This window comes from Schistocerca gregaria, chromosome 5, assembly GCF_023897955.1.
Source record: "Schistocerca gregaria isolate iqSchGreg1 chromosome 5, iqSchGreg1.2, whole genome shotgun sequence".
Taxonomy (NCBI): domain Eukaryota; kingdom Metazoa; phylum Arthropoda; class Insecta; order Orthoptera; family Acrididae; genus Schistocerca; species Schistocerca gregaria.
In genome coordinates this window covers 274,328,660-274,350,237 of record NC_064924.1, presented here as the reverse complement: position 1 = coordinate 274,350,237, position 21,578 = coordinate 274,328,660, and the positions used below count along the sequence as shown (strand labels likewise).

At 41.0% G+C, this 21,578-nt stretch overlaps 1 protein-coding gene across 3 annotated transcripts in view; it reads right to left on the bottom strand.

Annotated features, from left to right (window-relative positions):
• Positions 1-21,578, bottom strand: part of LOC126271944 (SLIT-ROBO Rho GTPase-activating protein 1-like) — a 632,413-nt gene that overhangs the window by 192,337 nt on the left and 418,498 nt on the right. The window contains exon 1 of one of the 3 annotated variants that reach the window (XM_049974373.1): positions 5,158-5,334. The exons of the other annotated variants lie outside the window; for them this stretch is intronic. Within the exon in view, the coding sequence (XP_049830330.1) occupies positions 5,158-5,194 (37 nt within the window). The 5' untranslated portion in view covers positions 5,195-5,334. Of the gene's footprint in view, positions 1-5,157; positions 5,335-21,578 lie in introns of those variants that run through there. 3 annotated transcript variants of the gene reach the window in all.

The following is a 21,578-nucleotide window of genomic DNA, read 5'->3' as shown; positions in this document are numbered from 1 at the left end:
TTTTAACTTAATTGGAAAGTATTATAATTTTGACAGCAGTAAATAAAACCAAGACAATGGCAGCCCATAGAAAGTACCGAGCACGAAACAAAATTTTAAGATTAAATTTTGTAACAAGTTCATCACTTCAATTACATACGGAGCTATATATTACCTTTAACGACGTTGAAAAGATGTTGATTTTTAAATTCATAGTGTAAGTAGGATATTAAAAAATATGGAGAGAGAATAAATGAAATTCTATATGGTGATGGTTGTCCCTGTTCTCTAAGTCACGGAATCCTGTTTTATGAAGACGAAATGTTCTAACCATGTTGAGGAGGCTGAAATGAAATTTTTACGTGTTGTCGGTTGCACTAATTTGGGAAGTATTCCTAATGAAACCACTGAACTAGAACTGAATAGTTTTGCAGTAAATCGCAAAATTGAAGAACAAAAACAAAACGAAGGTTCAGTCTGTAACGAATGAAACAAACAAGGATTCTGAAGATGGACTTACAATACAAAGCCAAAGGAAAGAGGGACGTAGGATGGGCACTTAAGAGTAGGAATTGAGGCCAGAACAAGTCGTTAGGTCCACCTTGAAAGACAGAATAACAAGAAGGTTCCACATGAAGCACATCCTTGGATTTTCGTGTGCAGAGTTCGATAAAGTACTCATTCGGCTGTCAAAATCCTTGCTCAATCTAGCTGAAGGGGCACTGAACACAATATTACTTTGTTTTAACGCAGCTATGAGCAAATTTCGCGACCATGCGTGCAATGCCAACAATGTTTACAATTTTGAAATTTCAATTTACTATATAGCATGAAAACAGTAAAAATCATATAATCAAAAGCAATGAGTATTTTCAACTAATATACTGAAGCAAACAAACTGAACAGTAGTTACAATTAAAAAAATAGGAATAATCAGTTTTAAAAGAGCTGCCACCATTGTCAAGAAGGAGATTAGTGTTTAACATCCCTTCGGCAACAAGCTCATTAGAGACGGAGCACAAGTTTGGATTAGGGAAGGAAATCGGCCATGCCCTTTCAGCTGAACCATTCCGGCAATTGCCTGAAGCGATTTAGGGAAATCACGGGAAACCTAAATCAGAACGCCCGAAATGGGTTTGAACCGCCATCCTCCCGAATGGGAGTTCAGCGTGGTAATCAAAGTCAAACACATTGTCACCAACATTCCTGGATTCTTTAGTATCAAGTATTTTTAATCAAAGCAATTTTCTCAAAAAGTGTTGCACCAAGTTTATTGTTAAATACCGAAATTATTGCAGTTATGAAAATTCTATACAGAAACATTCGTAGTCTTAAATAAGTTGCGAAATGGTCAGTGATAAAACTTCAACTGAAGAAAGAAAGTTATGCATAATTGTTGGATTTACTTCTACGGCCAATTATCGCTATAGTTCTTCCCTTACCATACAGAAAACAGAACCATTGTTATGAGTACTGTGTCAAATGAAGAGGAAAGCACTATGGTCAATAGTTTATGCACAATGTCGAAAGAACGTTTGAAGACAGTGCATACTTGTCTGCCACTCGAACTTGCAGCTAATAACATTTTTGCTGATTTTCTACTAATTGCCTTAACAAACGCACACTTTTTGTCTTGGAAGGGGCATCTTGCCTGGTGGTCTGGATATAGAAAAGACAGTTACAGTATAATCGTAAATGGGTATTTCAATATTTTGTGAGCGGTCTAACTGAAATGCGGTAGGTTCCCAAGGCCACATCCATTTCACCGTATGGATACAGAGTTTTGCATTCACCAACGAATGCTCGTCGTTAATGGGATCAGCAAACAACTGACAAGAGCTTCATTTTAAAAACAACCGGCAAGAGCTTCATTTTAAGTCTGAAATCTGGTCCAGGAAAAAAGGTCATCTTGTGATCTAAGAAATGAAACCAACGCCGAAGCAAAGGAACGCTCTATTTCTTCAGGAAATAGATTTAGTGGCATGTATGTTGTATCACAGGACTGCAATCTTGTTTCATAGTAAACAGTTTCGGTAAATAAGATACCTCAATCGATTTTCTTCGCAACTTTAAACACTTTTCATAATCTTTGAATGTGAAGCTGTTGTTAGGGAACCGTCTTTTAAAAAGAAAAACTACTGCGAAATATCTGCTGCTTTGAGTTTACAAAATATCTCCGTGCGAAGCTGACAATGTTATCTCTGAGAAAGATAATCAGTCAGAGAGCACATTCAGATACGCCAGTCACGAAATCAACAATAATAAAAGCATCAGGCTAATACGGAGAAGAGCACGGGAACATTTTTTCACACACACACACACACAAACACACACACACACACACACACACACACACACACACCCACCCACACCCACACACCTATGTGTACCGTTAACCCTGATAGTGATTTCGAATTCTATCCCGTTAGTTTAATGTTGACTGCATTTACATAAAATTCCTCCAAAACTGAACATATATGTGAAATATCCGTAATTTCGTAATGTGCACTTCATTCACAGGCAAACTTTTCTACGAAGAACTATTGCTATTATTGTTGCAGTCCGAAGAGCGGTTTGATGATCCACTCTACTCAGTCCTGTGCAAGCCTCTTTATGTCTACTTGTATCTTCCAAACTACACTCATTCCAAACTACTCACTGTCTCCCTCTAAAATCTTTAACCCCACGCATCCCTTAATTAACAAACTATTTCTTGGTGCCTCAAAATGTATTTCCTCCACTGATCCCTTCTTTTAGTCTAGTTGTATCTCGTCAGTTAGTGGTCTGTCTACCCAACTTTGGACATTCTCCTGCAGCACCACATTTCAAAAGCTTCTATTCTATTGGTCGAACTGCGTATAGTTCACTTTTCACTTTAGTGTAAGGCTACACTTCAATTCCTTTCACAAAAGACCTCTTGACACTTAAAATTGATGCTAACAATTTTCCCTTCATGAATGAGTTTCCTGCAATTGCAATTCTGTATTTTATATTCTCTACTTTCGGCATCACTTACTTTTGTTGCGCAAATAGTAAAGCTCCTCTAATACTTTCACTATCTCATTTTCTAATCCCTCATCTCTTGACTTAATTCTGGCATTCCATTAGCATTGTTTCAGTGTTGTTGTTCATCTTGTAGCGTCTTTTCAAGCCACAACCCACAATGTTCAGCAGCTCTTTCAAATCCTTTGTCGCCTCATAGAACGACAATGTCAACGGCAAACCTCAAAGCTTTTATTTCTCATTCCTGAGTTTCAAGCTTTTATTTCTCATTCCTGAGTTTCATTTATGTTCCCAAAATTCTCTCTGATGCAACAATAATCCAATAGCTTCAGCCTTAAACTGAGCTAACGTTCTGTTAAAAACAGGGGATGTAGAATGAAAGTAACGCGCTGTTCTTTGGCCTATAGATGCTTCCCTTCCCGCAAACTTTACAAAATAAGGTTGCACGTTATGGGGACATCTTAAGGCTTATCACCCGTCAGCGGTCTCTCTCCACTTCCGTGCAGAACGATACCAGGCTTGACGGCGTGCTGTTCCGCTCAGTGGCTATTTGGCGCAGCGTTGTGCGACTCTCGATCTGGAGTTTACCTATGTACGCCCACAATTCAAATACAGCGGATGTGTATCGCACGCGGTTTAATAGCCGTGGGACAATTGTCAGAACCTCAGTTCACTGGAAGAGGTAGTCAGACGATGTTCCATCAACTCCATTCACTAGCTAAAAAAACAACGGCCTATGAAAAAGAAAAATATTAGTGCTGAAAAACAGGGTTATATTCGCCCACGAAATCTGTGCTGTCGTTACAAAAATTGATCTGTAGTATATCCCTATATTTGAGTTAGGTTGGAGCGTAACAATTTGCGTAAGAGTTGGAGTAAGTAACAAAAGTGTATCGGAAAGATTTTGATAACAGACTGATCTCTGTAGTAGTCTATGTCTGCTTTCGTTCCATACTTTTCGTTATAATATCAAACTGCAACGGAAGATCAGTAAAGCTGTATCAAATAATAGGCAGCTCTCCGAAGACTGTTTTGTTGTATATTATTATAAACATATCTTGCAACCAACATAAAAAATTCTGGAGGAGGCACTAATTAACTCTTACCGAAAGAAAATGTTAGATTAGAAACTTACCTGAAGACATAACGTATTAACTTTGACTAAAAGCACCATCCACGTAAGTGATGATTGAATGGTCGGTTAATACTTAAATTGTCTTACGCGCCAAATGGCCTAGTCACAGCACGCTGAGAAATTCCGTCGATAATGACAAGGTTTACACTGTTACAAACATTCTGTATCCAATCAGTTTACGACGGAGGATGTCAGAGCTGAACAAAGCAACGGAAGGAACAGTGTTTATGAAATCACTCGGTACAACGATGTTAACGCCGGATATATAGTAAACGTAAGAAAAAATCGACACTGTGCTGCGATACAATAATGCAGTCGTATAGGAATACACAAGAATTATGAATATACATTGCTTCAATAAAGACAATAACGTCAAACTGTTTCAGTGACCATTTGCGTTTTTGCTTCACGTAAAGGTTTCCCAATGCGTCTTATCTTATTAGTAGCAGTTATTTTTTCTAAGAACTTCCTGTTTTTTATCTTATATTTTATCTTTCTATTGTCCTTCACGGATGAATATTTCATTGAGAATTCATATAACTAAGCCACAGTTTCTTTATTTGCACACGGACACTTCAGAATAGATATATTATTCTGATTAAGGCCACCTCATTTCTGTAAACACTTACTCAAACCAAACAAAAAGATTGTAGCCAGAAACCACGGTACCACATCTGCCTTACTGCACGCAAACACACCATCCTGCGTCACAACAGCTTCCTGTCTTGCGATGATGCACAGAGATCGCGAAACTTTAGAACGAATTTAAATTTAATCTCTTCATCCTGTGAAGGGGGACTCCCCCACTCTGCTCAAAAAACAATTTCCCGTCATTGTGTGCGAAGAGTTAATTAGCGGATGACACAGTCATTAGGCGGCCAATTTAGGAAGCCGCCTGGGCCCCACCGCACGGCGTAAGGGTGCTTCAGCGATCGCTGCGTGGACAAAGCCTTCCCACAACACCGACAAAATCTACCATGTCTCGCCTGTGGTGCCCCGCTGCAGAACACAATATATGCAGGTGCAAGACTGGTGCTCACCTTTAGACCGGTCGTCGCCACTGCCCCCTCCGAACATGTCAACCAGCGTGAAGAAAGAACGCGGGCGCAAACACGTCCGACAACGGCCTTCGCTCCGCACGGTATGAGCTGCTACCGCCTCTCCGGCACACAGCTTAGTTCGCCCAACAGCCGCCGACGGCAGCACCGATAGCGGAGAGAATGAATTTGAACACCGGCGCTCGAACGGCGGTTCGACTAGTTTTCAAGCTGGAAATGCTTCTTAATTATACTGTTGCAATGCACGTCTCAATGTACTTATGTATATGGGGCAATGCTTCCCTGTAAAATAGTTCTTTTTTGTTTTAATACTTGAAAAGCATGTTTAAACGTAGACAGTTCTTGCCTCTCGCCGTAGCAAAATCTCTTAATGAACACAGAGTTTTTCTTTCCGTTTTCCTTGCCATTCCCTGTCAGTTACCGTTCTATGCTTCTTCGTGAACATGTACTTCGCCACCAGTGTTCCATAGGCTAAGCTATTTCTTCTGTGACTTCCATGCCTTGTATCTCCCTTAATCGTCTAAGCAGCTGAGTCAACTATGAAATAACATTGTTGAGCAGCATTTTGTGGGCACTGTTGTCCATTCTAAACATATTTCCTCCGAGATTTTAAGTAATTCTCGTACACAGTCTCAGATAAACTGAGTATTGGGATAACTATAATGTTTTCTTTAATCATATTTCATTTTACTCTGTGGGGCCATATATTTTCACGAAAAATTTCCAATCTTCGTCTCCACTTCTTGTGACATTAAACAGCTACTGTCACTAATGCGCATAACGCTTCCGATATATATCTGCCTTCTAACGTCGAAATTCTGCACTGCGCTATACTACTTTTTGTTGTTGTAGTGGTTCCACGCCTATTTCTGGTGAGTTTTTTCTCCATGTATGCGCGTGTTCCGCAAATGTTCTATTTTTCACATACCTCCTCTCTCCTCCACTTTCAAGCTCACTATCGTGTCATTTTTCTAATCAAAAGTATTCAACACGCATACAATTATGAAATCTATTCTTATCCTTTGTAGTTCTCCGTTCACAGGATATCGAAATATACAACAAACATCTCTCGTTTCCTCCTTAAAGATACCACCGTGTACCGTCCAGCATTTCGTAACTCCTGAAGCCAAATGAATTATCAAAGAAGAGCCGTGCTGTAATGTGTTATTCTTTTTCTACATTCGATATTAATTTGGGTAAGCTGAAATACTACATGAAAGATTAACACCGCACTGTATATTCAATTAGGGGATCTGCTTTAATCAAGAAATGAACTTCTCGAACTACTGTCATTAGTCATTATCGATATTACTAACCGACTACCCCGTGACTCGCTCCAATTGCAGGTTGCCTGTTTAACGGCTTCCAGGGTCGAGGTAAATTTTATTTTCAATATTTCGCGTAGTTATTGCCTGAATTTAAAACGCTGTCGTTATCTATTCATGTCCCTGTTACGTGAAGTCCGCAGCTCGTGGTCTTGCGGTAGCGTTCTCACTTCCCGCGCACGGGGTCCCGAGTTCGATTCCCGACGGGGCCAGGGATTTTTCCCTGCCTCCAGATGACTGGGCGTTGTGCCGTGTTCATCATCATTCATCCCTATGGAAGGCAATGGCAAACCACCTCCGCCAGGGCCCTGGACCTTGCCTAGTATGGCGGTGCGGGTCTCCCGCATCGTACCCTACGCTTATCGGAGTATGGGATATCATCATCTCATGTTAAGCACAGTAAGACAAGTATTACTGTAAGAACTTTCAGTTTGTCTTGAGGAAGTGTAACTGACGCCACGCAAATACAGGGGCTTGGTTCTTCCAGTATTTGATAATGAGATCACTTAATTGCTTTCTCCTAAATATTTACATTATTTCAAACCTTTTCTCAGTTGTTTCTAGCTAACATCCTTAACGTGAATATATGAAATTCGGTAACTCTTCTGTGAAGTACGATATTGCAATGCCTGTGTTATTCAAAAATATGATGCAATTTTCCTTCGGACATGCATTGCATTGTATTTCTGAATACCATAGGGAACTGCAATATCGTATTTATTCGTCGACTTTCAATTTAAAAAACAAAAAAGGTCTCCCTTGTACGGCAACGAGGATATACTCTGATCAACCAGAACATAATGACCACCGACCTACTAGCGATATAAATCCGTCCAGGCATAACAGCGTCTTCCTGGCGCATGTAGCATCAGTGGGCGTGCTGTCCGTGTGTCGAATGGGGAAGGCGCGCGATATATCTGAATTTGATCGACGGCAGATTGTGATGGCCCGGAGGCTCGGCACGAGCATTTCAGAAACTGCGCGACTTGTCGGTTGTTCGAGGAGTGCTGTGGTGAGTGTGGCGAAACCACGTCCAGACTTCGTGGGGTTGGGCGGCCGCCGCTTATTACAGATGCCTGATGTTGTAGGCTGGTAAAACAGGACAGTAGGCGAACTGTGGCAGACTGCTGTAGTATACAGAGAAGTTGCAGCATTAGGAAACTGCAGCGAAATGCAGGAAGATCTGTGGCGGATAGGCCCTTGGTGCAGGGAGTGGCAACTGACCCTTAACATAGACAAATGTAATGTATTGCAAATACATAGAAAGAACGACCCTTCATTCTATGATTATATGATAGCGGAACCAACACTGGTACAGTTACTTCTGTAAAATATCTTGCAGTATGCGTACGGAACGATTTGAAGTAGAATTATCATATAAAATTAATTGTTGGTAAGGCGGATGCAAGATTGAGATTCATTGGGAGAGTCCTTAGAAAATATAGTCCATCAACAAAGGAGGTGGCTTACAAAACACTCGTTCGACCTATACTTGAGTATTGCTCGTCAGTGTGGGATCCGTACCAGGTCGGGTTGACGCAGAAGATAGAGAATATATAAAAAAAAAAAAAGAGCGGCGCGTTTCGTCACAGGGTTATTTAGTAAGCGTGATAGTGTCACGGAGATGTTTGGCAAACTCAAGTGGCAGATTGTGCAAGAGAGGCGCTCTGCATAGCGGTGTAGCTTGCTGTCCAGGTTTCGAGAGGTGCGTTTCTATATGAGGTATCTAATATATTGCTTCCTTACTTATACAGATCACGAATGTAAAATTAGAGAGATTCGAGCAGTCTTTCTTCCTGCGAACCTTACGCGACTAGAACAGGAAAGAGAGGTAATGACAGTGGCACGTAATGTGACCTCCGCCACACACCGTTGGGTGGCTTGCGGAGTATAAATGAAGAAGTAATATCAGACATTAATACCAGGCAGAGTACAGGTGTGTGTGAACACACAGTGCACCGAGCGCTCCTTGACACGTGAACAAGCCTGCGACGGCTCCATTATGGTCTGGGGAACATTCAGTTGGGATCCATGGGCCCAGTGGAGGTAGTGGAAGGCACCACGACGACCAAGGAGTATCGTACAGTGGTTGCCGACCACGCACGCACCTTCATGACGATCATGTTTTCTGACGGTAGTGGAATTTTTCAACAAGGTAAAGCGCAATGTCAAAAGGACAGGAGAATGATGGTGTAAGGAACACAGTAGTGAGTTACAATTGATGTGCCGGCTCCCCAACTCGCCAGATCTAAACTCGATCGAACTCATCTGGGATGCGAATGAATGTGGCGTCAGAGGAATACGGGAACTGGGTGACTTGTGAGTACAGATGTTGCTAGCCCCCTCCAGCGACTTACCAGGTCCCCACTGCTTCCATGTCACATGGCGTGGCCGCTGTTTTCCGTGACACGAGCGGACATACCGGCTACTAGGTTGGTGGTCATAATGTTCTGTCTGACCAGTGTACATGTGGTGTGGGATATCTACATTATACTCCGTACGCCACCCAACGGTGTGTGGCGGAGGGCACTTTACGTGCCACTGTCATTACCTCCCTTTCCTGTTCCAGTCGCGTATGGTTCGCAGGAAGAACGACTGCCGGAAAGCCTCCGTGCGCGCTCGAATCTCTCTAATTTTACATTCGTGATCTCCTCGGGAGGTGTAAGTAGGAGGAAGCAATATATTCGATACCTCAACCAGAAACGCACCCTCTCGATCCCTGGCGCGCAAGCTACACCGCAATGCAGAGTGGCTCTCTGCCACTTGAGTTTGCTAAACATCTCCGTAACGCTATCTCGGTTTCCAAATAACCTGTGACGAAACGCGTCGCTCTTCTTTGGATCTTCGCTATCTCCTCCATCAACCAGATCTGGTACGGATCCCACACTGATGAGCAATACTCAAGTATAAGTCGAACAAGTGTTTTGTAAGCCACCTCCTTTGTTGATCGACTACCTTTTCTAAGGACTCTCTCAATGAATCTCAACCTGGCACCCGCTTTACCAACAATTAATTTTATATGATCATTCCACTTCAAATGGTTCCGTACGCATACTCCCAGATATTTTACAGAAGTAACTGCTACCAGTGTTTGTTCCGCTATGATATAAACATACAATAAAGGATCCTTCTTTCTATGTATTTGCACTACATTACATTTGTCTATGTTAAGAGTCAGTTGCCTCTCCCTGCACCAAGTGCTTATCCGCTGCACATCATCTTGCATTTCGCTGCAATTTTCTAATGCTGCAACCTCTCTGTATACTACAGCATCATCCGCATGGAACTTCCGACACTATCTACCAGGTCATTTATATATATATATTGTGAAAAGCTATGGTCCCATAACACTCCTCTGTGGTACACCAGAGGTTACCTTGACGTCTGTAGGCGCCTCTCCATCGAGAACAACATGATGTGTTCTGTTTGCTAAAAACTCTTCAATCCAGCCACACAGCCAGTCTGATATTCCGTAGGCTCTTACTTTGTTTATCAGGCGACACTGCGGAACTCTAACGCCTTCCGGAAGTCAAGGAAAATAGCATCTACCTGGGAGCCTGTATCTAATATTTTCTGGGTCTCATGAACAAATAAAGCGAGTTGGGTCTCACACGATCGCTGTTTACGGAATCCATGTTGATTCCTACAGAGTAGATTCTGGGTTTCCAGAAATGACATGATACGCGAGCAAAAAACATATTCTAAAATTCTGCAGCAGATGGATGTCAGAGATACAGGCCTATAGTTTTGCGCATCTGCTAGACGACTCTTCTTGAAAACTGGAACTACCTATGCTCTTTTCCAATCATTTGGAACCTTCCGTTCCTCTAGAGACTTGCGGTACACGGCTTTTAGAAGAGGGCAAGTTCTTTCGCATGAATGTACGAATACAGATTGTAGACACACGATTGACGACATATGGAAAGTTTGGGTCCGGTCGTGAGTAATGCTCGGGTAAGGTAACAGCTCGCGATAAGCGGGAAATCTAGTTCCGAATACCGGTCCGGCACAAATTTTCATTGTCATCAATCCATTATACAGCTGATGATTGCCCATACTGACAATTGCGAATACATTTAATGCATATATAAAACAATCAGACGTTTCAAGCCGTTTTAAACATGGGATTTCGATTCTTTACAAATCGTTATCGGCGGGACGTAAACACCAATCTTCCGTCGTTTCCAAATGTCCCCTAGATGCAGACAGAAGTACAGCATTTTACGCTGGTGTCGCTTACAGTGGTGAAAGGATGATACGTGTCCGTGTCATCCGTCACCAACGAGTCAACCTGTCACCGAGAATCTTCTACCCACAACTCCGTCCCCATAAAGGGAAAACGGCTAACCCAAAATATGGCTGGAGCACTTCCACGTTCTTAACATTTGGGGGCGCAGTTGAGCATTAGCTCAAACTCATATTGTATGTCTTTTTCCCACCGCATATCCAAACTAAACAGCCGGAACAATACTATACCGCTTAGTTGCCCGAAGCAATCAATGTGCGTAAATATCCCTGACGATGGGGAAATACCTTACTTGTCCGCTTGTATCTGGCAGTACTTCATAAATGTGTCGAAATGCTATCAGTATCCTACTAAATGGTTTAAATGGCTCTAAGCACTATGGGACTTAATATCGGAGGTCATCAGTCCCCTAGACTTAGAACTACTTAAACCGAACTTAACCTAAGGACATCACACACATCCATGCCCGAGGCAGGATTCGAACCTGCGACCGCAGCAGGAGCGCGGTTCCGGACAGAAGCGCCTTGAACAGCTCGCCCACAGCGGCCGGCTCAGTATCCTACTGATAACTTGGAAAGTTGTTTCTGAAAAATTAAGACTTTCACGAAAACAGAAACTGTCATTTTAACTAGATAATAACAGAAGATTATTATTATTTCTTTCTTATCTCAGACGTTGTGTCTGGTCTAAAGTAGAAAGTGACGCGGACCTTTATCAAGCGTGACTTCCTTTTAACTGTACGGCATATGTTATATTGCATTTAGGAACTTTCGGGTAATTGAACATGTATCAATAATTACGGATTTCTGTAGTTGTATATATAAGTTTGGGTGTAGCTGTATTGCATTGATGTACTGGTGGATATTGTGTGGTATGACTCCTGTAGTTGATAGTATAATTGGTATAATGTCAACTTTATCCTGATGCCACATATCCTTGACTTCCTCAGCCAGCTGGATGTATTTTTCAATTTTTTCTCCTGTTTTCTTTTGTATATTTGTTGTATTGGGTATGGATATTTCGATTAGTTGTGTTAATTTCTTCTTTTTATTGGTGAGTATGATGTCAGGTTTGTTATGTGGTGTTGTTTTATCTGTTATAATGGTTCTGTTATTATTATCTTACTATCACCATCTAACTATTGCTGTACAAACGCCGCCTGTAGAATATTACTGCCTTGTACTTCACGCATCCGTATGGCTCCGTCTTTTTAATGCCCTCAATCTACCTTCTAGTCAGTCGTAGTATCGGTACTCCATTTCTTGAAATCCACATAACATCTTCCTCAGAGTATCTATCAACGATTAGTCTATGTTCCTGGATCCACTTATGTCTAGATTTGTAGTAAAGCATAGTATGGAAGTGGATGACAGAATGTGGGGAAACGAGAAAAGAAGAGAACCTTACGTGTTTGAGATGTGGTGCTGTCGAAAGATGTTGAAAATTAGGTGGACTGATGGACTTACAGTATAAGAAATCTGGAAATTCACCGCAGAGAAGAGGAACATGTGTAAAACATTAACAAATTGGAGGAGCAGGATGATAGGACGTGTATGAAGGTAGTAAGGAATAACTTCCATGGTATCTGAGGGACCTTACAGGGTAATAACTATAGTGGGAGACAAATACTGGAGTAGAGCCAAAAAACATCAGAGCACGTTGGGTGCAAGGGCTGCTCAGAGGTAGAGAGTCTGGCACATGTGAGGAATTCGCGGTGGCCCGCAGCAAGCCATTCAGCAGGCAGACAAAAAGAAAGAGAGAGAGAGAGAGAGAGAGAGAGAGAGAGAGAGAGAGAGAGATTGCGCTACTCACTATAAAACCCAGGTTTTGAATACGCTTCTTATTAAAGAAAGGAAGATCATGGTTTGAAGACCCGTCAACGACCAGATCATTAGGGAGGAAGCACAAGGTTGAATAGTGGAGGAAATGGGTGTTATCCTTTTCAAATGAAGAATTCGGTCATTTGCCTTAAGCAGTTTAGGGAAATCACGGAAAACCTAAATCTTCATAACAGGACGGGGATTTCATCAGTTATCTTCCTGAATACGATTTCAGCGTCGTTCATAGCGCCATTTTTACAAAAGACGGTTCCTGAGCTGTTGTGTTCTCATTACTCTGTTGCCTGTCCCTATAATTGCTCCAACTGCCAAATCGTGGATAATATGTTTAAAAAGCTCATTACTAGAATGTGAACGGTCTGTGCCAAGCAGTGCTTTCGTCTGCAGTTCCAAGCACCAGGCATCAAGGTCCCTTCCATTTAGTTGATACACAGTCTGTGTGGTAAACACAGCGCATGTAAGTTTTTGTTTGTATCAGTAAAACATCTTTGTCATGAAAGAAGATGATTCGGGTTTCATAAACAGTAAAAAAATGTTGACGTTAACAGACGAAATAACGTGCATTTGCATAAAGTTGCAGAAAACTATTTCTTCCTAAACAGCACAGGGAGAAGGCCGTTGTGGCCGATTGGTTCTACACGCGTCAGTCTGGAACCGCGCGACCGCTACGGTCGCAGGTTCGCATCCTGACTCGGGTATGGATGTGTGTGATGTCCTTAGGTTTAAGTAGTTCTAAGTTCTAAAGCACTGCTGACCTCAGACGTTAAGTCCCATAGTGCTCAGAGCCTTTTGAACCAGCACAGGGGGTTCAGCATCTGATTCCAAGAATGGCGTTGTGTAAAAAGTAAACAGAAGTCAGTACTGAGAGACTTTCTTGAATTTAATTTTGTTAGAAATTTTAAAGATACGATAATTGAATTTCGTCGACTACAGCTTTGTAAGTTAAAATATTAATGCTGTCTAATGTCTCAAATACAAAGCAGTACCTCAGGATTAATGGCAATTTAAATAAAACTTTCTTATTGTCGCTTAGACCAAGTCACTTCCCTGGTATGGAACCTAGAAAGTTCTTAGTAAAATATTTATTTTCTAATTTGCTCTATTATTTTTTGCAGTGATGAGAAGGGCATCATAATTTGGTAGTACTAGAATACGTTTTCAGTTTTTTTTTTATATACAGGTAAGCTGTGTACAAAAAGATATATAATTTTTTGATTATCCTGACAGATGTGAGATCTGGCACTTGGAAACCGACATTGCCATTCCCCATGTAGTTACAAGAAGTATTTCATATTTTCAGATATCACGTTCATTCGACGTGTTCATTACACATTATTCTAGTCTTGTTATAACTGAGTTTGAGGATAACTTTCATACTTTTTCTCGCAATGTATTCTGTTCCTATAGAGTTTATCTCCACTAAATACAACCAGTACAAATTTATTAGTAACGTGAAAGTTCCTCGATGATGTACCACGATTGCCGCGGTAGACGTACATCGACGAATATTCAGTATGCAGGGAAAATCTCGTTATTCACAGAAAACGAAGGTTGTCCAGATAACTCGTATTAACAAGCGTTTTTTTCCATTTTTTCAGTTTAAAGATCAGAAAACTTCCTTTCGGGTAGCTGACAAAAGTTTTGGCGTGCGGGATCTCATTGCCTAACTTCTGGATGTCTCACTACATTAATTACTTTAAAAAACTATGAAATACTAGGAAAGTTAGTTATTGATATTCATTTCTCCATTCTGTAACTTCATTCGCGACGTGTTAATGTTCCGCTTGTAACTTCTTCCTTTGCTTAATCAGAATCATGCAGCAACATGTAACTGATGTGCTACGGTCAGAAGTCAAGCAGAGTGTTGCCCGCCAAGGTGGACAGATGTACCTGACTGTGTGAAAAACAAGAAACTGAAACAATAGAGAAAATTACCATAATTATGTCAGTGAAGAGTATAACTGAAAACTGAAACGGAATTAGTACAAGTAAAGAAGTAACTATTATTGGGTGAAACTCTGACGTTGAAACAGTGAGGGCAATCGTGATTAGGGATTTTGTTGATATTCAAATGAGTAAATAGTACACAATTATCGTGAGTGTGTGGAATGGTTTTATCGTTGCCACAGTTAGGACAGCGCAAAGCTTCCTCGCAAACAAGAAGAAAACACGTGGCCATCTAACCAAGTGCCGTCCGCGACACGGATGTGAAATAACGCCAAGAGTCAGAACAAATCACGGGACGAAACGTGGTCTGGACCCCAAGTGAGTATTATTACACTGAAAATGTAAGAAGTAAGTACTATAAAGTGAAGATGGCTATACACGTACGTAACTGCCAGCAGGGTGCAGAGACAGTTGCCGTATTTCGTGCGTCTGTGTCCAAGAACCACGCCGTGATAACCTTTTATAGGCCATGAAAGGTTCCAAACGAAAATAAGTCATTTTGAGACGTGGTGATGTTTTATCCACAACACTCGTTCCTTAGCGTCAAACAAGCTGTTACTATTTGGTTACTACAAGCGGTATCGTCCTTCTAAATGTAGATACGAGATGTGGTGCCTCGTTCTTATAAATTTTGTTTTACTACATTACGTGTTTTATTTTTACACCACCTGAGGATTTATGCCATGGATATTTATTGCATTCTAATACTCGTAAAACTGTGCCATCGGATCTTTACCATCAACACAGTGGCCACAGTGCCGTTTTGTCTACCATTCAGTCTGAGCAGATTAGATACTGTATTTAGTGCAGTATTAGATACTGTATTTAGTGCAAACGGTTCCCACCTCCTCGGGCTTTCTTCATCATAGTTAGTCCAACGTCCATACCTGCCAACTTTTGAAAAGGGCTATCAGTAAAAGTCACGCGCGACAAAAATCTTACGATTTTTGACATATCCCCGCTTGATGAAAATAATACTGCTGGGCTACAAAAAACAATAATCGTGCTTTAAACAAGATACTTCAATGAAATTACATCTACTTACTCCATGGGCTAAAGATTTGTTTACGAACATAAACAATCAAGAAGAAATCCACATTAAACAACAGCAAAAGAATATTGGTTTGGAGAATACACAACAGGACTTCCTTGCTAAATTAAGCAGACATGCAATAATTCAAAAAGGCTTTACCCAACACGAGAGGCGTTTGAAAAGTCCGTGCAAAAATAAAAACTACTTACGTGTTTGGGGTAAACCTTTTTTATTTTTCGACAGTCTCCTTTTAGACTCATAACCTTCGTCTAAGGCTGTTCTAATTTGTTGATCCCTTCCGAATAACAGGAATTGTCCAAGTCTGCAAAATAGCTATTAGTTGCTGCAATCACCTCCTCGTTTGAATAAAATCTATGTCCCGCCAGCCATTTCTTCAAATTGGGGAACAAATAGTAGTCCGAAGGAGCGAAGTCGGGGATGTCACTCGAGTTGGAATCCTATTTCCATTAATTTTGCGACCACAACTGCTGAGGTGTGTGCTGGTGCATTGTCGTGATGGAAAAGGACTTTTTTTGCAGTCCAATCACCGGCGTTTTTCTTGCAGCTGGGTTTCAGACACCCAATAACGATGAATAATATGCATCTGTAATAGTTTCACCATTTTTCAGTTAGTCAAAGAGGATTATCCCTTGCAAATCTCAAAAGACAGTCGCCATAACCTTTCCGGCCGAAGGATAGGTCTTCCTCTTTTTTTGGTCCAGAATCTCCCTTGGTAACCCATTGTTTAGATTGTTGTTTGGTCTCAGGAGTATAGCAATGTATCCATGTTTCATCCACAGTGATGAAACGACCCTTTAAGTCCTGCGGATTCTTCCTGAACAGCTGCAAACCATTCTTGCAACACTTCACACGAATCCGTTTTTGGTCAAGCGTGAGCAATCGCGGAACCCATCTTGCGGATAGTGTTCTCAAGTCCAAATGTTTATGCAACTATTATGTACCCGTTCATTCGAGATGACCACAGCACTAGCAATCTTGCGAACCTTAACTCTTCTGTCATCCATCACCACATCATGGACTTAAACTATGACTTACGGAGTCGTAACCTCCACGGGGCGTCCAGAACGTTCAGCATCATTTGTGCCCATATGGCCACTCCGAAAAATTTTGAAACCACTTATAAACTGTTCTAATCGAAGGTCACCGTAATGTTTATCAAGCTCCTCTTTAGTCTCCTGAGGCGTTTTGCCTTTCATAAAGTAAAGTTTAATCACCACACGAAATTCTTTTTCGTCCATTTTTTGACAATCACTCGACTTCCTTGATTCACACGAATGCCAAATACAAAGAAATAGACCAATATGGCTGAAACCTGGTGTGCGTTCTTTCCAAAGATGCTACTACCTAAACATGACCTCGACACACGCCGGTGGTTCCACCTCTCGGACTTTGCACAGACTTTTCAAATGCCCCTCGTAGTTGTGGCCTCTTCAATTTCCCGAAAAATGTCTTGAGAAAATGTTTTGTCATAACAAGAACCAGGACTCCTGGTCTTCAAAATAGAAATAGACTCCCAGAGATTCATTCGATATGGATGATCTGAACTCTTGTCACAATTCGCGTTGCTATGGAGTATGGTGAGAATAGATAGCATTACTACAGAAATTCGGTTATACTTAAGAAGTCCATAGGCTCCACGAATTCTTATATTTGTGGCCAACTGGAATCACGTGTACACTCTTGATTTGCAGCCAAAGTGTCATCCACCCGAAGGCCTGTGAATTGTTTCTGAAGCTCATTCACCACCACATCTATAGTTTCATTCTCTTCCTGACATAACATGATAGGAAATTTTTCCAAGAAAAAACCAATGGAAGAAAACCATGCATCTTCACTTTCAAGTTCAGCATGCTTTAACACATCATCCTTGACTCGAAGCTTGTTTATGATGTGGTCAAAGGCAGCACAAAAGTAGTTTCTGACTGATGAAAAGACAGAGGATTTATCTGTATGTTCTAAGTCTGAATGGCAATAACTAACTCAACATCATTTCTTAGATTTTGAATTAATTTGTGCTCAACTTCAAGCATTCAGGAGCTTTTGACGATTTTGGGCTTAACAAACTTCGTGAACAACTGCTTTAGCAAATCCATTAGAAGTTCTAATAAAAAGTGAACTGGTGGGGAAGAAGTTTCAAACACATGAAAGTCACATAAAGGGAAGTGCAAAAGGCCTTTATCTAGTTTGAGGATATGAACATAAACAACTTTTCTGACAAGTCATACTTTTTAGGCTGGGTTTGTCACATTTGAAAGAATATGCTATTCTTTTAGAGGCACGTGTAGTTGCAGAATCAATTCTTCTGATACTCTTTGAATCCACTTTGGTCAACTTTAGGTATTATGAAAGATATCAAGCTCGTGGACATGTTATGGCTACATAATATTATTTCTCCTTGGAAGAAAGAAAGAAGTGGATCCCAACGGTCCAGTAGTCTATCCAAACATTTGCCTAAAGATGACCACCTAGTACATCCATGCTATGTTATTTTCTTTGCCTCTTTATTGTGAAAGTTCTGAAATTTCTTAAGTAGTTCTTTTCTTTTGACACTCTTCTCTAAGAAATAAAATGCATCAACTAGGATCTCATTCATTTCAAATGGTAATCTTCCAGCACCTTTTTCAGCCGCTTGATTGATCAGGTGCCAAATACAACCTATGATGGCAATACCTGGTTGAACTTCCTTCAGAACTGCTGAAACCCCATTTTTGTGTCCTATCATAACAGGAGCACTGCTGAAGCAGAAAGCCACACAGTCTTCAATTATGTTACGACAATTTAACTGTGATAACATCAGGTTACTTATGTTCCGCCCTGTTGAGTCCCCGTCTAACGCTGGTATGGATAGCACAGTGCTCAATACTTTTTCCCGCGAAATATCATAAATATAACGACAGCAGGATACAACTTGGCATTCGTATCATTGCTTCCATCCGTTGCCGAAGAAAATGGTCCGTTCTGAAGGCAGTTAACAACTTCAGATGAAGTATTTTTTCGCATTTTATTTACAATGCATGCAGTTTTTGTGCGACCACAGCTACAATTCTCCGCAACTTCTGACATGGAAAACATAATTTTAAATAAAGTACCAGCTTGGTCAACTGCACTTAAGGGCACATTGCTTTCCACCAAAAAGGAAGTATACGGACTCTCGACCCTAATTACGTCACTGTCAACGTTTCCAGACTTGGCAAAAAAGGAGTTTATTTTCTTGTTATCTTCCTTTCATTTACCATAACTTATGTGTCTATCATACTTCACATTAACACTTAAATCGTTTCTCCCATCACGTGCAATATTAATATCACACCCACACACGGTACAAAAGGCAAATTTCTCTCCATTTCTTGACTTTAGTATCCGCGGAAAATCAACAAGTTGTTGTTGTTGTGGTCTTCAGTCCTGAGACTGGTTTGATGCAGCTCTCCATGCTACTCTATCCTGTGCAAGCCTCTTCATCTCCCAGAACCCACTGCAACCCACATCCTTCTGAATCTGCGTACTGTAGTCATCTCTTTGGTCTCCCTCTATGATTTTTACAGTCCACGCTGCCCTCCAATGCTAAATTTGTGATCCCTTGATGCCTCAAAACATGTCCTACCAACCGATCCCTTCTTCTAGTCAAGTTGTGCCACAAACTTCTCTTCTCCCCAATCCTATTCAGTACTTCCTCATTAGTTATGTGATCTACCAGTCTAATCTTCATCATTCTTCTGTAGCACCACATTTCGAAAGCTTCTATTCTCTTCTTGTCCAAACTATTTATCGTCCATGATTCACTTCCATACATGGCTACACTCCATACAAATACTTTCAGAAATGACTTCCTGACACTTAAATCTATACTCGATGTTAACAAATTTCTCTTCTTCAAAAACACTTTCCTTGCCACTGCCAGTCTACATTTTATATCCTCTCTACTTCGACCATCATCAGTTACTTTGCTCCCCAAATAGCAAAACTCCTTTACTACTTTAAGTGTCTCGTTTCCTAATCTAATACCCTCAACATCACCCGGCTCAACTCGACTACATTCCATTACCCTAGTTTTGCTTTTGTTGATGTTCATCTTATATCCCCTTTCAAGACACACTCCATTCCATTCAACTGCTCTTCCAAGTCCTTTGCTGTCTCTGACAGAATTACGATGTCATCGGCGAACCTCAAAGTTTTTATTTCTTCTCCATGGATTTTAATATCTACTCCGAATTATTCTTTTGTTTCCTTCACTGCTTGCTCAATATACAGATTGAATAACACTGGGGATAGGCTACAACCCTGTCTTATTCCCTTCCCAACAACTGCTTCCCTTTCATATCCCTCGACTCTTATGGCTGCCATCTGGTTTCTGTACAAATTGTAAATAGCCTTTCGCTCCCTGTATTTTACCCTTGCCACCTTCAGAATTTGAAAGAGAGTATTCCAATCAACATTGTCAAAAGCTTTCTCTAAGTCTACAAATGCTAGAAACGTAGGTTTGCCCTTCCTTAATCTAGCTTCTAAGGTAAGTCGTAGGGACAGTATTGCCTCACGTGTTCCAACATTTCTACGGAATCCAAACTGATCTTCCCCGAGGTCGGCTTCTACTAGTCTTTCCATTCGTCTGTAAAGAATTCGCGATAGTATTTTGCAGCTGTGACTTATTAAACTGATAGTTCGGTAATTTTCACATCTATCAACACCTGCTTTCTTTGGGATTGGAATTATTATATTCTTCTTGAAGTCTGAGGGTATTTCGCCTGTCTCGTACATCTTGCTCACCAGATGGAAGAGTTTTGTCAGGACTGGCTCTCCCACGGCTGTCAGTAGCTCCAATGGAATGTTGTCTACTCCGGGGGCCTTGTTTCGACTCAGGTCTTTCAGTGCTCTGTCAAACTGTTCACGCAGTATCATATCTCCCATTTCATCTTCATCTACATCCTCTTCTATTTCCATAATATTGTCCTCAAGTACATCGGCCTTGTATAGACCCTCTATATACTCCTTCCACCTTTCTGCTTTCCCTTCTTTGCTTAGAACTGGGTTTCCATCTGAGCTCTTGATATTCATACAAGAACAAGTAAGATTCTTTAAACGTCTGGAAGCATTGTTTCTTGTTGCATTTATCCACGAATCCTACAACAGGAATATAGCGAACGAAAATGACCAAGAACAAATGTTTCGGTATGTAAAGAAACATAGAAAGGCACCTGGATCACTGAGTGTCACGCAAAATTATAACATAAACACTTAACGCAGTCAAACACTTCATTGAAACATGTCCAACCACACAAAGTCTTAAACCATTAAATGAACACGACACCCACCTCGTAAACAAAGAATATGCACATGGTAAAAACCACACTCTCTCGGCGAACGAATGCAAGTAGTCAAAGAACATAGGTTAAATCACAACAAGCGAACGGAGCGGAACAAAAAAATTGTGGAGCCGAGGCTGTCGACCCGTAAGATTCACTTGGAAAAATTGTTATGCCGACTTTAAATTCAATTCCAATGATGACACCAACATCACACGGTTATAAGTAACAATAATATCACTGAATGAGTTATCGACTGCCGTAGATTTGCCTTCGACCCACACAAACAATCCATTATACGGAAGTGGGTGATTGTTGAACGTTAACGTTTCAAATTTTAGTCCGTCAAGTAGTGAAAAAAAAAAGTTCCTTGAACTAGTGAAATGACACCGTCCACTCGTAAAATGCAGCTATTTAACAGATAAACCATTAAAGTTAGCAGGTTTGTACGTCCAACAGACATAGGTTAGAGTGGCTCACGTTTGATAGGTTGCTTTATTGAAAGTGGTTCTAAAGGGGATTTTATGCCCTTACCTGGGCAGATGTATGGGGACTTACAGCACAGTGCGACTTGGCAATTTTTGCACTAGCAGATCATTGCTACAGGGGACAGAAGCCATAAGAAAATACATCTAGGACCCATTGGAGACCTCACTTCTGAACTGTGGATGTCTAGTCTGGTATTTGCCCCAATGA